General features: G+C 44.9%; 1 protein-coding gene across 1 annotated transcript; it reads right to left on the reverse strand.

The window, feature by feature from the left end:
* Positions 1–6,161: 6,161 nt before the first annotated feature.
* Positions 6,162–8,186, reverse strand: LOC125764228 (uncharacterized). Its single transcript, XM_049428261.1, has 3 exons — positions 7,384–8,186; positions 7,197–7,305; positions 6,162–7,100 (listed from the first exon to the last, which is right to left on the reverse strand). The coding sequence occupies exons 1-3, from the start codon at positions 7,452–7,454 to the stop codon at positions 6,873–6,875; spliced, it is 408 nt and encodes a 135-aa protein (XP_049284218.1). The 5' UTR covers positions 7,455–8,186; the 3' UTR covers positions 6,162–6,872.
* Positions 8,187–15,811: the final 7,625 nt, after the last annotated feature.

Below are 15,811 nucleotides of genomic sequence, written 5' to 3' on the forward strand. Positions count from 1 at the left end.
GTCACGCAAGAAAAGCTCAGGTAATGTGTAATACCCTTGTCTCTAGCCAGAGATACGTTCGTCCCACGATTCTATGTCAAAGGCGAAATGCTTACACCTATACCAATTCTGTTTCGATTTTAGTATCTGCCGCGTATAGTGCGTAGTATATACCATTGGCTACTGTTAACAGAGCCTGCGGACAGAGCGTGAAACAATGCGCGTATTGCGTGATAGACACACGTTATAGCGGACGAGAAGAGCGAAACCAATGGGCCCCGATAGTAAAAAAAAAGCTAAAACCCCCCACTATAACGAGTCCTTTATACTCTCCTTCCCTCGTTACGGAGAGCAGATAGCTATGTGTGTAAGCGAAAGCAGAAATCTTTTTAAAGACGTGTTCCGGCGCTGAAAACCGCGTCCTGATCAAGCACAACTCACGAACTCAAATCACCCAGATGTACAACGAAGGCAAGAAACGAAGAGTTGTATGTGCGTGTAGGTTGAAGGATTATGTGCAAAAGCGAGTAGGAAGAGTTGTTAGACGGTGTAAGCGAGGGTAGTTGGACAGCGTCAGACATATGTTGCTCCACTAAAGTACTACGTTATTGAATTGTCATCAGCTCTTTCTCATCTGGCCGTTACGCAAACACATTGCTGGCAACGTTACCTGACACTACCATACCGTCCTTAACCGTTACTTTTCTATCCCGTCACCGAGGAAGTAGAACCATCGTCTTCCTGAACCTGCACGGTACAACTTTGTGAAACACCACACATTTACTTTCTGTTTTTTTTTCGAAACAGAAGTTTCGAAAAATCCAACTCTTTTTTAACTACGTTCCGCGATAAAAAAACCCGTCCTAGGATGCGTTATCTGTGGGGTTCGGTTGTGTTGGTGCTGTGTACACGTCCGGATTGGCATGCGTAACCATCTGCACACGCAGGATCACCAGAGAGATCGCAGTTGCTCCTAGTTAACGTGTCGAGTCGGATGGACCCGGTACCGCCCCTAACCACCCACACCGGAAGTAGTGTGTTTCTTTCTCGCTCTTTCTCTCTAATTTTTTCAGCCTCGCCAGCGTTGGTTCACCGCGCAACAAGTGTGCAATGCGTGTTTCTGTGTAGCTGTGTGTTGTACTAAACAATGCGCTAAAATACAACTCCTCTTCTATATAATACATACACATCAACATGGACAGTAACGTGCAAAGTGTGCATAGAAGAAGAAAATATCAAGCTAAACCGCACTCGTAGCAATTTAGCATCGTCAGCGTTCGTGCAACGAAAAACAAAACCAAAAGAAAAAAGCAACACACACACACAAAACTCCTGCCAACCATCCGCCTTTATTGTGTGTGGTCCTTTGTAAAGGGTGTACTACCTGTGTACGGTTTCAAGGAGAAGATTGCCACTTTCGACGGGTTTCACGGGAGACAGGTGCGCGTTAGGGAACGTGTACGCGTGTGTGTAGGTGTATGGTAGCGGAGCGTTACGGTGTGACGCTGCGTAACGGAACCGGGAATAGACAGTGCCGTGTGTGTGGTGTAACATATACTAAGTAGCAAATAATGCAGTGTTGCTTTCCCATCTGACAGTCTGCGCGAAGTAGGTCGTGCTGTGTGGATGCTGTACCTTCCTGGTTTGGCCGACTGCGTAGCGTTGCGTTGTGCCTTGAATCGCCGGGTAACGTGAATCGTTCTGTCTCCTCTACATAGCTATCCTAAGCTATTGTAGCCTAACGTACATTTAGCTTCATATAGACTAAGAACCTTCCTTTTCCCCCCCGATAGATCTCGTCTGTCATACCGTGAGAGACGGGGCGGACCATATGTGGTTGTGCGGTGCTGGCCGGCTATCCGTGTCACGTGATGTTTCCGGTGATGCCGGTACTAAAAACCCTAATGGTGCCGGTGCATCCGTTTATGCGAAGGGACGCGCATCTGCCTGTATGTGTGTTGTGACGGTACCACGGAAACTATCCGGCACGTGACAGCAGTGTTGCCAGGTAATCATCACACACAATCACGCCGCCCATGGATCTAGAACAGTGTGCTAGTATTATAACGAAATGCGAGATATGCAATATTTATCTACGATACATCACGACCGAGCAAGCGGAACAGTTCTGAAACGCAACCATTCCCCTCCCCCTCCCTCCCTCAATCAACGAAGCAAAACAAAAATAAAAGATCCCTAATAGAGCGTTGCGGGACGTATACGAGCTAGCTTCGGAGCGGGGAGGAAATCACACTACGATTAATCTTACTGCGCCAACGAACAGCGATACATCCGGTAATGACTCGGTGCGGTGTCCCGATGACACACGGCTAATTTTGTTTTTGCTCAACACGAGACATCCCGTCCCGCTGGTTTGGGGCACGGCGCTACGCGTTGGTGTACACTCTCTATCCCACATTCGTCCCCGGGAGGAAGGCACGATTCCATGCAGCGCGGCACTTTACTTACCTGATGTTCCTGGTCACGGCACCAAGGGAAACGGTTACTAAGATATAAAAAAACTAGCAAACACTGCATTTCCCTTTCCCTTTCGGTTCGTTAATCCCGATAGTGTGTTTTGCGGCAGAGTTAAATGCACGGTACGTTTCGTCTGATCGACACAATTTGAAGGCACGCACGATGGTGGCACCATGGTCCGGGGTGTGTCGCGTCTGTACATCATACTATCGCGGGTGATGTTGTGTGGGAAAGCAAAGGATCGCCCTCTGAAACACCGAGGAGACGGATCAGGTTCGGTTGTGGGCCAATTTGAGTACGGCAACCGGGTTGCAACAGGGCGTGGCAACGCGCTCGTGCCTCAGTCGCATCTCGTTCACCTTCAACCGTCTCTAACCCGTTCCATGATCCATAGTGCAAACTAAAACAATACAAAAAAAAAACAAACAAAACAACAAAAACAAAACATAACTCTACTCTCTACCAAAGAAGTGTGTCGTGTGTGCAATCCTACAACTGGATGCCATATTTTTTTTTCGTTTATATATTTACATATTACGCAAAAGAATGAAACACGCATATGGACTCATATCTCTTTACTCACTCTATCTTTAAGCTCTAATCCTATAAATCAGCGTATTATAATAAGCTGCTGCTGCTGCCGCCGCCACCGCCATCAACGTCGTTACCTTCCTTTACCGTAGATGATAAGAACGAGACAGCCAGAAAAAAAAACAACTTTCGGTTTCATTTTTCCTTCGTGTCGTTTATGCGATCGGTATGGCCGGTGGCTGCCCCGTGTGCTGTGGTTTTGCCAGGAGGTTTTTCGGGCTAAACCTACTCGTACCCATCCTTCCGCACTCTCTGCACGTCTGCGTCTGCCCGCCCAATTGTGTCGATCGGAAGGATACGAAAACTTAGCAAAGTTGCATTCTAGCAAACTGTCGGACGCATGTTATCGGTGAACAAAAAAACCTTTTTTCCCATAATATTTACTTCCACCGCCCACCTTCGGGAACATCCGGTGCACTATCGAACCGGACATTTAGCCGGTAGTCGTATGTCGTCACGCGCAGATATTTCCCCGTCCGCGCTTCCACCATTTTGTGGAGTCAGTCATTTGGTTATTTTTTCTTTTTTCTGTTTCATTTCTTTTCACCACCTCACCGCACGTAGCACTTGTGTGTGTTCGGTGACCAAAACAAATACAAACGCGTTGTTCTCCTTCTAATCCTCCTCTGTATGCGCGCTTCCTGCTACCAAGCTTCCGTTTAGCTCCAGCCACAGGTGGGCAGGGTCCGACGTACGGACACTTGAGTTGTGCGCTCTGCACCGTTACAATCACATTTAGAGTAACAACTAAAAAAAAACTTACACGACAACGACCCGTTTCCTGCAGCACCCCTGCCCACCCCTGCACGGCTTCAAACTGCGTGTCAACGTTACTGTTCGTACTATCCACCATGATCACCATTTTGGGTCTGAGAGACGGAACACAGGGGACTGCGCAGGACGACATACGGAAACCGGCCGGTTGTTGGGATGCACCGCCGAATGAGGGATGTGGAGTATTAAGTAAGATTTCCTATTGTTCAAATGCTTAAAATTAGTTTAGTGGAGCAAACGGTTCTGATTCTAGTTCGTTGCCAACCTTCTTACATTATGAATCGATTTCTTATCCTGACTCGATGCGTTAAAATCCATAACGAGCACAAGCAATCAAAATGATAACGATGATCAAGAGACAAATGCGCTCGGAAAGATGTCTGTTAACGAAGCAATAAGCGAAAGCAAATGCGATCGGAAGGAAAATAATTCAAATTGAACATACCTACGCAAACACCGGAACACAAAGAACGCGATACAATAAGACAATGAAAAACGGTATGAAACACGAAAAAAGCAAAACACAAACCAATGAAGAAGAGCAAAAAATAAAACAAAAATACAACCCGTTTAATACTAAACACCCGATAAAGAAGAAAACCCCTATAAAAACAAAAAAATCAACACACGAAAGCAAACGCTCGTGTCTAAATAAACCAAAAACAAGATAAAAGGACAAGTGGGAAGAGGGCGGGTAAATAAAAACAAAATAATAAACTATACACGATTCGGTATTGCGTGCGCGGTATTGTTTAATAAACTTTTAATTTTTGTTTTTGTCTACAAAAACGCGCGATTAAAAAAGAAGTTTTCTTAGTTACATTTGCGAGTAGTTCGGATATGATGACAATCCCTGCAATATGGTGTACGGGTATGCATAGTCGACACAGAGCGGGATATCTAGATGCTGATGGTTAAGATGATTCTTGCTTTCAAATTTGTTGGCTTCTTAGTTCAGTATCGTTAATTCGTTTAACTTAACGTTAGTGTGCGTTAGCTGCGCACTTTGCGTCTCGTATGTGTAATGTAAGTACTGTTACACGTTATACACCACAAACTTATTATTCGCCAAGCTTTTTCCATCACTCCAGTAAAGTAGATACAAGCTTCCAATAAAAAAAATATACTACTACCTTGAACAGAAGACTGCTAACATCAGATACCATTTCTCTTAACGCCCTCTGTTTATGGTAGCTGTACTAAAACAATCAGTGGGTAATTTCTAATGAAAGTATGCAATCCGCATTACAGCTATCTCATTGTAATAAACGTACCCAATAAGTGGTGAATTTATTTAATCTTTACCAGAAAGTGAATCCCTGATTTGCGTGAAGATTGTGAACAATTTTCCAAAGTTTTTTTTTGCAACAATCTTTATGGCGTAGGTTTTTTGTTGTTTGCTCGCGAGTTTTTTGAAGCTTTCCTAGGTTGTTCTATACTTTCTAGAAAATTAGCAGCAGATGTTTTATAAACGATGACAGTAAAACATCGGTCGGGAAATATGAAATACGTTTTGTGAAACAGTGAAAACAAAGATTAAGCTGCACTTTGAAATGTGTCTCTTTGCTTGGTGTACAGATTACACATTTTTTTTCTTTTGGATATAGAAGACATCTTCAGGATACCCAACGTGAAAACCAATTTTCTTATAAGAGCAAGCCTTGCGTTCACTTTCTTGCGCATTAAAAAGTTTTCCTGCGCACCGACCACATGAACTGTGGATAACTTTCTCGACCACATGAACCAGGAATGAAATTAGAACAAGCTTGTAGTGAAGTAAAAAGAAAAAGACAAATGATCAGTAGTGACGATATTCTAGAGCAGGGGTCGGCAAAGTCCGGCCCGCGGGCCAAATCCGGCTCGCTAGACGATTTGATTCGGCCCGCAAGAAACCCTGTTTCCACATGTTTCAAGATTGGTTTCAAGTAATTGGCCCGCAGTTCCAGGTTATTTTTTACTGTCTGGCCCTTTTGGTTAAAACTCTGCCGACCCCTGTTCTAGAGCAGTGCTCCCCAACCTTTTTAGTACAGCGGACCACTTATTGTTCGACATAAGTATATCGCGGCCCACCGTGCCCATGTGCCGTCTATGAACGGACTCCAAATGTATGTATTCCGCTGTTAAGGCCATTTTTTTAAATAAATCATTAGTAAAAATTGTAATGGTCCACAATTTGACACAACGAGAAGCGTAGAATGTTTTCGTTACGGTAAAACGCTTAAAATTGTAAACAAAAATTGTTAAAATGATCGGTCCAACGACCGAAAATTTCTTCCGCGGACCACTTCTACTTAAGCCACGACCCACAAGTGGTCCGCGGACCATAGGTTGGGGACCACTGTTCTAGAGTATAGTTTAACACTGTGCTGCATACGCTACTTTTTAACGATATCATTCATTAAATCATAAATTGTTTACTCAAAGAACGGCATACTCTAACTTTGAATGTGAGCTGAGATAGTTTACGCTCTCTCACTACTACTGATAATACTATTCCGGGGTATTCTTTTTTCAAGTTTCCAGACATTCGAGGTACATTCTCGGTGGATAAGAAAAGAAAGCTTCTAGTGGGTTTATTTTGAGTTCTAGAAGATCAATCCTGGAAGAGCAAAGTGGTATAAATAGTACGTGAAGTAGCCGTTATTTCTCCCATTTGAATTTCTCAGATAAATGATATGAGTGTAAGTTGGAAACCGAGTTCACTGGGCTGTAGATGTAACTTTATTGAAGGCTATCTTTCTATTCCATATTAGCGAATGCGCACTGCTGGAACGTAAGAGTAGAGTAGTAAGGAATGTAAGGTAAGAGTAGTAACATCACTAGGGCTAAAATATTAAATGATTCGTATGCCACCACTGACCTGAAATGATCTCATTCCAACTACCGTTTGAAGTGGCTACCATTGCAAATTCGTGTAGCTGTGACAAGCAGTTAGTTTTCTTTGTTATGATATTGTGCGGGCGGGATGCAAAACATGCGATGAGAGAAGACATCATCCTTCCACATCGAGATGTCTGGTGTTTGTGTGTATGAGTGTGGACTCGTCCCAACTACTTGTTGTTGTAGTGATCGAAGATCCTGTACAGTGGGTCCATGCGGCGTTCCATCATATGAGGATCTGAGCGCAACTGGAAGGAGTGGGGTGGATGACATGGTTCACTGTTACAGATGCCGTTGATACAACCCTTGCATTCACCGTTACAACATATCAACCCAGAAGCACACTGGCCGTAGCGGATATAGGCGGACATATTGTCACCGCACTCTTCTCCCGGACCCTGGTAAGTGATAGGTCAACAAGGCCAAGATTAGTTGGAGAACTTTTTTGTGAACTCTGCACAGGTCGGATATGTTATCTACACCTGGTACCTTACCTTCCAGCAGTCCAACTTTTGGCAGATGTTAGTAAAAAATCCAAATTTACACTCGTTCGGGTTATCTACTGCTTGTCTAAACGTGCAAAGCATCTCATATACAGTAATCCTGTTTAAAACAACGACACAGAATGTTTAGCACGGACGATAGTATACAGACGGGCTGATACAGTTAGTGATTACTGACGGTTGGGCTAAACTCCAGTAGATGTTTCCCATCAACAGCACGCTTAGAAGCAGAATATTTCTGGAGGACATCTTGATTTGAATTTAAATTGAAACACACATACACAGAAAGGCACTCCGAATAAATGCACTGAGCGACAAGAAACTGGCTCGATTCAACGGACACCGTAAAACGATTGAAAGCACAAACACGCCCGTTAGAATTCGGCCCGAGCTACACACTGCCTCATCCGGTGCCGTAAAAACGAAATCCTACCTACACTTATAATGATAAAACCGCTCCCGGAAGCCAGAACACTGCTCAACACGGTACACCGGATGTGTCTGCCTATCTTCAAGGATTCGTCCACAGCCTTTTATACTTCCTTGATGTTTCATTTTTCTACCAAGCAATCGTCCATTACCGCTTGGCCAAATCCCAACCTTCTTTATTGTTTTCCTGGTTCAGCTGAATGGCCAATCTTCATCACCATCATCTTCCTTGCATGCATCCATTCATCAAAAACTGTCCCGGACCATACACCACACAGGATGGCGTTTCTTGACGTGCTATGGTGTCATCTCCACATGTTCACTTACTTCTCCCATTTGCTGCTATCTGGGATTGGATGCACGCAGGTAGTGAAGGAGTTAAAAAATTCAACATGGCGGCTATAGTCTGGCTGTTGCTTACTCATTAGCATCTTTGCGTGGTGGCCATCCACAAGAATGAAGTCATCCGTCCAGTGATGCACTAATCAAAGCGCATCACGCTGACCAAGTGAATTTCTTGGCTTTGCGAACCATCAAAACGAGGTTAGATTGTTCTTTTTCCATTTGTCCGTTTTCTCAAATGAGGATGGAGGAATAAATATGTTATTTTAATCGTAATTTTTGCATCAATTGCTTGCATAATTATACCACCGCTCAGTAGGGTACTTAAAATGCACGAATCAACGCGTGGCTGAGGTTAGTTGGTTCGTCCACTTGGGTGTAGTGATGGGAAAGTAACGCTGGACCTTGTGAATCGGAACCGTTACATTAAAGTACCGAACCTGACCAGGTCCAGAATTTTAAAAACCCTGGTTCCAACAGGTACATAATTGGCTCCGCAATTAAAAATGCAAAATTCCAAAAGTAGCCAGGTGCATTATGGATTTCAAGGCGACGACCAGGTTCAAAGTAACCAGTTACATGCACCTGCTAAAATAACACGTAAAGTAACCAGGTCCAAAAGTTACCAGGTACTAACGGCGACGAACAGGTCCAAAGTAACCAGGTACTTGTACCTGGTAAAATGCATGAGAGTAACAGAGACGTCCTATCAGGTACTTGTACCTGGTAAAATGCATGAGAGCAACAAAGAGGTCCTATCAAGTACCGGTACCTGGTAAAATGCATGGGAGTATCAGAGAAGTCCTACGTACCTGTTGGTTTGCATCGGAAAGAACGAGAGCTACGGTACGCTAGAGTCAAAAACTGTTTCTACATAGTAAGAATGAGAAAAATCTAGGCAGTATGGAGTAGCAGTTTGTTTAACAATTTTTGCGTTGCCCCATAATTCCGAGCCATATTCATAATCATAATTCCGAGCCGATTCAGTGCAATGTTGAGTCCGATTCGATCCGATCCGAAGTGATTTCGATTGAGTTCGAATCCAATGTAATTCAATATGTTTGCTGAATTTCGCGGACGCTGGACGCTTCGGCTACTTTTTCGGAATTGTAACAGATACTACATAAGGGGAATGAATCCGACTAGACAAATATAGTTGATGATGACTAGACAAATGATAGTAAGGCAGAGCGAGAAGTATATTCATTTGGCTAGTTTGGGTATGTTCACACGTATTCCGTTTCAATTCATGTGTATCAAACGTTTCGTTGCAACTCATTTTTGTTTCAACTCACTCGGACATTTTCGTTTCAACTCAAGTATTTTCATTTAGTAATACGGCCAGGCCGTTCTTTATGAATAAAAAAAAGTATTTTCTTTTTTTAACTCGACTTACCACGGCTACATGCTTACACTCACGAGTAAAATGATCGAACCTGTCGTTCGAACCTACCGAAATGCCGTTAGCCACAACACACTCGCAAACCTATGCATATGGTTTTCAAGGAAGAACAACCCATTCATAGTGCTGGGGCCTCGCCTGTCCATATCATTCCTTGGAAAACGTTAGTCCTCGGTTTAAAGGGGCCCCTGGCTGCTCTGTACGATTAAGCGAGAGGGTCAACAAATTTACAGCCTCGTTACCGCCCAACCCGGATGGCAGAGAAAAAATGCATTGTCGTAATCTTGGAGCCCCGGTTATCCATATGATTCTTTGGAAAACGTTCGTTCATGGATTTAAAGGGGCCTCTAGTCCTCGAGTTCGATCAGGTAGTGGATAAACGCCGGGGGCGGGGAGGTGGGGGGTCTTCTTCTGCTCGGACTCCGTTACGTATGAAATGTTCTGTCGTCTTTCGGGTAAGTAAGGCGCTCGGAATTGACTGGTTCGGATGAATTGCCTGTTTACTTTGTTAGAAGTACAGTTTCAATTCATGGAGTGCCGATCGTTTCGATTGGCAAACAGAAAAGGGAATCGTAGTGTTGAGGTTTGGATTACAAGTGAAGTTTATTGACAAATTTTCTTCTTATATACTAACAACTGTATGGCTGTGTATGTGCTTGTACGTATACGCCTACGCATTGTGGTGGTATTAGTATGTTAGATCGCGTTGGTCTTTTCCTATTTTCTTCTATGTTCATCCTAAATATACACATGGCTAGGGGTCTGTTTTGGTGCCTTGTCCTAAACATTTTAGTTTTATTGCATCCAAGTAATTGAATGTTGACACTATTGAAAGCAGCTCATTGTGCTGCACATGCATTCCTTTCCCAAACGGTTTATTGCACTTGAGTCGGTTGTTTTAGTTTCCCATCTTAGACCTCCTTCGCATGACCTACGCGACGCATGATTTATTTACCAATTCTTATCGATGGTATCGTAAAAACAGACCTTTCCAAAATTCTCTGTTTGTTTTGGTCTAGCTCAACGATCCCATGCGATAAGTTACAATTATTAAACAAATATTCAAATCTAACGTTGCGACCTCCTCGTAATTGATGCCTATTAATTGATTGAACAATTGAATTGAAGCCTATTAATTATGCCTAATTTTAGGTTTGAATTTGGGTTTGTTTAACTTGTTTTCCGTTTCTTTTTCAATATAACAATCTGGGTACAGACTCTCGTTGTTTTGTATGCAACTTAACTCTATGTTGTTAGTTGGATTTTCTTCTTCTGCTATGATGATGTCTTAATGTGCCGTTTCGTCCTTCATTGCCGGCTTTCTCCAGTTACTGCGGTGAGATAGAAGATTGGTGAGAGAATCCCAGAATGAAGCTAACAGCTGCCATCCGAGACCATAGATGTCATATAGTATCTTCCCATGTATCACCGTATCGTTTACAAATTTTACTATTCAACTCATGAGGTAGATTCCGATTGCAGTTGATGTCACGATGCACAACCAGGTTGACCATATGATTAATTTGGACCAATATCTGTTGAAGGCGTTGTCGATTGTATTTTCCGTAACTAGCGCGTCAAATGAATATCCTTGCAGATTAGGATGTTGCCCAGATATAATTTTATGCATTACTGATGATGCGACCTTTCTGTCGCTCTGCTCATACACCATACTTTTCATCTTCTCCAAACTATCAGCATCGTACACTCCGCTTTTCATTAGGCTTGGTAGCGGTGTGTATGACCAACTTGTAAGTACGTCTGTAGTTAGTTACTTTAGAGCTGTCGTCTCTCGCAATCGTTGATAGTTGGTAGTTGGTAGTAAAAGAGTGCAATCAATTTCGGTACATCTCAATTGAAGAATTCTTGTTACTGGCGCCATGAACATTGAACGATTGTTATATTTCACGGGAATCTCTTGATGACAATCTGTCTTGCTTTCGTATGTTACAAATATTGGCTTGCATTCGAGGATATAAAGGACTTCCGCGGCTACTATTGCTGTGTTGCCCGAACTCTTTACTATGTTCGAGACGAATACTCTTGGACTTACTCTTGCCAATGTAAGCTTTGTTTCCAGTAGTGCCTTGTCTATCTTGCACATTTCTGTCATCACATTCATGTATACTTCATTCAACTTTTGGCCAAGATAGTTTTCTACAAGTGTTATTTTGGAGTTGAAATATGTGAACAGATCTAGGTTTCTGTCGATGTTTGCCTTTCGGTTAAATGGTGATCTATATACATTTGCCTCTAGCACGAAGATTCTTGGATGATCTGTCAAGTATCCGTCAAATCCACATATCTGCGTTTTATCACGTGCTCTAATTGAAAACATATTAGTTTCCGAAAGCAAAGTGTACACTGCATTCGATCTGATTCCCAGCTGATCGTTGTCAACGGTTTTGTTGACATTTCCTTCGTAGATGGTCTCAAATTCTGTTTCTACGCAGAGTTGCTTCATATCCACCTCCCAGGTCATGTAACCGAATTCCACGTCCAGACACCATCCAGTCGTGTATGTGCAGATAATTCCATTTCTTAGATTTATTTGGTTATTTTCAATATCTGCTATTGCAGTATAATCATGCATACTTATTTCATATTCGTAATAAACTAACGCGTCTTCCCAAGTGTAGCTTGATGTGGTATATACTCCTCCTTTGCAGGAGGTTCCTTTAAGACTTCCTACAACTAACAATTCTCCTCTTGTAGTACTATTCTTTTTTAATTCCATAACCTTGTGGTTATCCGATAATCTGATGATTCCGGTCGATTGAGCCTTTTGGCATTCATCAAGCTTAAATTCCCTGACAATGTACGCGTAACCTTGTTCATAATCGGAGGTATGTGAAAATGCTCCGCAGTATCGTATGGATCGTTTTATGGTAACCTTACATTGATATACATGGACACTTGTTTTAGGACTTCTTTGCAATACTTGAATCCTTGTTTCAGCGGTTTTTAAATTTCTTGCTTGTGGGACAGACGATGCTACGTCTATTAAAGAGTAGCTAGTTATATTTATATCATTATTTGCACAATCATATGCAATTAATCCCCTCATTTCAGATGCAAGTATTGTGGCGGTAAAAAATATTAGAATAAGCATTGCAATGGTTTGTAAGTGAAAACTCATCGCCTTTTGTCTTTTTGCGTGAACCTTTTCAGCGTTTGTATCTAGTGATCTTTTCTCTTTAATATAATCCACGAATTTTAGTAAGTATGTCGCATGGGTTAATAATCTTTCCCAACTTGAGTAATTTTCTTCTGGTAGTATTACTCGTCTTTCACTATGTAAACCCATCACACGGATTGCCGTTGAACCAGAGCCTCATATCATTTGATGGCTTAATAGCCAAATCCGCAGCGTTTTTCTTCGATGGAACATATCTCCATTGACTCATAGTGCTAGATTCCTAAATTTCGCTCACTCTGTGAGCCACAAACTGATGATATTTTCTGTGCTCGCTATTAATCCATGCTAGCACGGTTTGTGAGTCATTCCAATATGTTACTTCAGCTACTGGCAAACGGAGTTCTTTCTTGACAGTTTCCGTCAACCTTACTCCCAATATAGCTGCTTGAAGCTCTAATCGCGGAATAGACATGGCTTTAATCGGTGCCACTCTCGACTTTGCTGCGATTAATCTTACAATGTATAATGTGCACGTGCAGCGAAAGCATCTTGGGATTACATCTACAAATGTATGTAGTTCGATTGATTTTGGCTTCATTGCTACTATAGGCCTTTTTTTTTTTTTTTTTTTTTTTTTTGTTAACGGGGAGGGAACCTTCAAAAGGTACCCACCTCGAAGGGCGGCTTGCGGCTACAAACCAATCCCTCCGAGATGGGTTATGTGGGATTCATCGTGACGCTGGGCCCGTGAAGCGGACCCGGCAGCCGATGGGACCCTAACTAAACCACTCCTCGACCTGATCCGAACCCTGCCGATGCGCTTGATGTGCGTAGTACTCCATGCAGGAACGTTTGTGCGATGCACCCATCCTGTTGACGCGCTGCTGCTTTCCAATGCTGCTACTGCGTCATCCGTCCTAGTTGTCTCAGCTGCTGCTGCTGCTTCGTGCCTTCCTTCCGCTGCTGCTGCTTAATTCCGCCCGTCCGTAGCCGCTACTTCCGGTGGGGTCTAGCTCCTGCTGCTGCTCTGGTTACTCGTTGCTGCTGCTGCTGCTTCCGTTGTCGTCATCCTTTGGTGCGGTCCCGTTTGTACCGTGTTCCGCCGTCGTTGTTGTCGTCTCCGTCTGGCCGTAGGTGGACTTTCCTCATTCCATCTCACTTGGAGGTTTCTGAAGATGGTCCTTGCGGCGGTCCGGACTGCTTCCCATGTGCTGCTGTTGGCACACATTTCCGCTGCAAGATTTTCTATCGTCAAGCGGGTGTGGCTCTGCTGCTGCATCTCGTGTTGGGTTCGAGCAAACCGTGGACAGTGGAACATTACGTGGTCGACATCTTCCACTTGGTGTTCACACACCGGGCAGTTTGGCGAGCCGTCGAGGATGCCTTTTTCGACGAAGTAGCTCCGGAGAAACCCATGCCCTGTAAAGAGTTGAGAGAGATAAAAATCAATTTCTCCGTGCTTGCGATTTACCCAGGACATAATGTCCGGGATAATTCTCCTCGTCTTCATCCCCGGCGATCTCGGCTGCCCCGCTCCGGCTGTCCATTGTTGTTGCCAGCGTCCCATGGTCTCTTCCCTTTGCCGCTTTCGTATGTCTGGTCCTGGACTTCCCCTCGCTACCTTTTCGTCGTGGCAGCGGATGTCCTCCTCTAGGAGAAGGACTAACGGGATAGTGCTTGCGACCACGCAAGCGGCATCGTAGGAGACCGTTTGGAAGGCACTGGCCACTCGAAGAACTCCTGTGCGGTGCGTCCTCTGAACCGTGGTCCGGTGAACGTCCTTCTGAAGAAGCGTCCGTCCCCACGATGGTGCCGCGTAACGGACAATGCTATTCCCAACGTTAACCAAGGGTCTCCTTCTGCTGCTTTTTGGGCCACACTTATTCGGCATCAGAGCGGTCAAGACATTCGTGATACGTGATGCCTTGCTGCAAACCTTCTCCAAATGCCGACCGTGGTGCTGTTTGCGGCAGAGCTCGACCCCCAGGTACTTGAGCGATTCCGTGGATACGATCGTGTGTCCCCCCGCACGTAGTTGACCTACCTGCGGGTTGTGATGAGTGCAGAAGATCATGTAGCCGGTCTTTTGATGGGCCAGCTTCAGTCCCACTCCATCCATCCAACGCTCGATCATCTCCAGGTTCCTCGTAGCAAGGTTGCTGATTTCCTGCGGGTCCCTCCCGATAAGGGTAAACGCCACGTCATCAGCAAACCCTATAATGTCCGCACGCTTTCCGAACAGCTCCAAACGAAGAAGGTCATCGTACATAACATTCCACAGTGTTGGTCCTAGAACCGAACCCTGCGGGACGCCTGCCGATACTGGTAACGAGACCATTCCTTCATCCGTTTCGTAGTGGAGCGTGCGATTGGTGAAGTAGTTCCGCAGCAACGCCTGGAGGTACGGTGGCGTGTTCCTTTGCTGCAGAGCTGCTCCGATCGCTGTCCAGTTGGCCGTGTTGAAGGCGTTCTTCACGTCGATTGTCACCATCGCACACAGTCGATCGCCCCTGCGCTTCTTGTCGAGCGCAACCCTTCCGTTGGCAATCACCCTGTTGATGGCATCCATGGTTGAGCGTCCTTTCCTGAATCCGTATTGGGCATCAGCGAGACCGCCCGTTGCATCCAGATGCTCCGTAAGTCTGCGCTGTATGAGTCGCTCCAACACTTTTCCCAGAACACTCAGCAGGCAGATTGGCCGGTACGACGATGATTCTCCGGGTGGTTTCCCGGCCTTCGAGAACAGCACTAGCCGTTGCCTCTTCCATTCGACGGGGAAGTGGCCGGAATCGATGTAATGCTGGAACGTTCTCATGAAGACGCGTGGAAACGCCGTCATCGCCGCAATCAAGGCCACGTTCGGAATGTTGTCGTCTCCTGGGGCACGCTGGGGATTGAGCGATTTTGCAATGCTCACCAGCTCGTCCTCGGTAACGGCATCCCGTGCCGTGTCCTCGTCCGTCGATCCTGTTGCCGTGGGCCATTCCATGGGCGGTTGCACCGGAAAAAGTTCGCCGACGATGTGCTGCAGCTTGGCTGGATCCCGTTCCATCGGTACTCGGGCTCCTTGCCACATTTGCCTCCGGATTTTGTAGCCTGGCCCGAATCCGTGGGGCCCCAGCTGTTCCGGAAGTTGATCGCCCTGCTCCTTCTTGCTCCGCTTGACCGCTTGCTCCAGTGCTGCTCTCGCTGCTGTGTACGCCGGACGGCGATCCTGTCGCTGCTCTTCCGTTCGGGCTCGCCTGAGTCTTCTCCGCATCCCGATGTAAGTGCGACGTAACTGGGAAATCTCGT

Source organism: Anopheles funestus, chromosome X (assembly GCF_943734845.2).
Source record: "Anopheles funestus chromosome X, idAnoFuneDA-416_04, whole genome shotgun sequence".
NCBI lineage: Eukaryota > Metazoa > Arthropoda > Insecta > Diptera > Culicidae > Anopheles > Anopheles funestus.

What these genes read in the sequence shown, in the direction of transcription:
- LOC125764228 (XM_049428261.1), bottom strand. Translation starts at nt 7,454, where the DNA reads ATGTCCTCCAGAAATATTCTGCTTCTAAGCGTGCTGTTGATGGGAAAC. An exon ending in TACTGGAGTTTAGCCCAACC is followed by an intron (nt 7,306 to 7,383) that starts GTCAGTAATCAC and finishes TGTTTTAAACAG; the next exon opens with GATTACTGTATATGAGATGC. An exon ending in AAAAGTTGGACTGCTGGAAG is followed by an intron (nt 7,101 to 7,196) that starts GTAAGGTACCAG and finishes ATCACTTACCAG; the next exon opens with GGTCCGGGAGAAGAGTGCGG.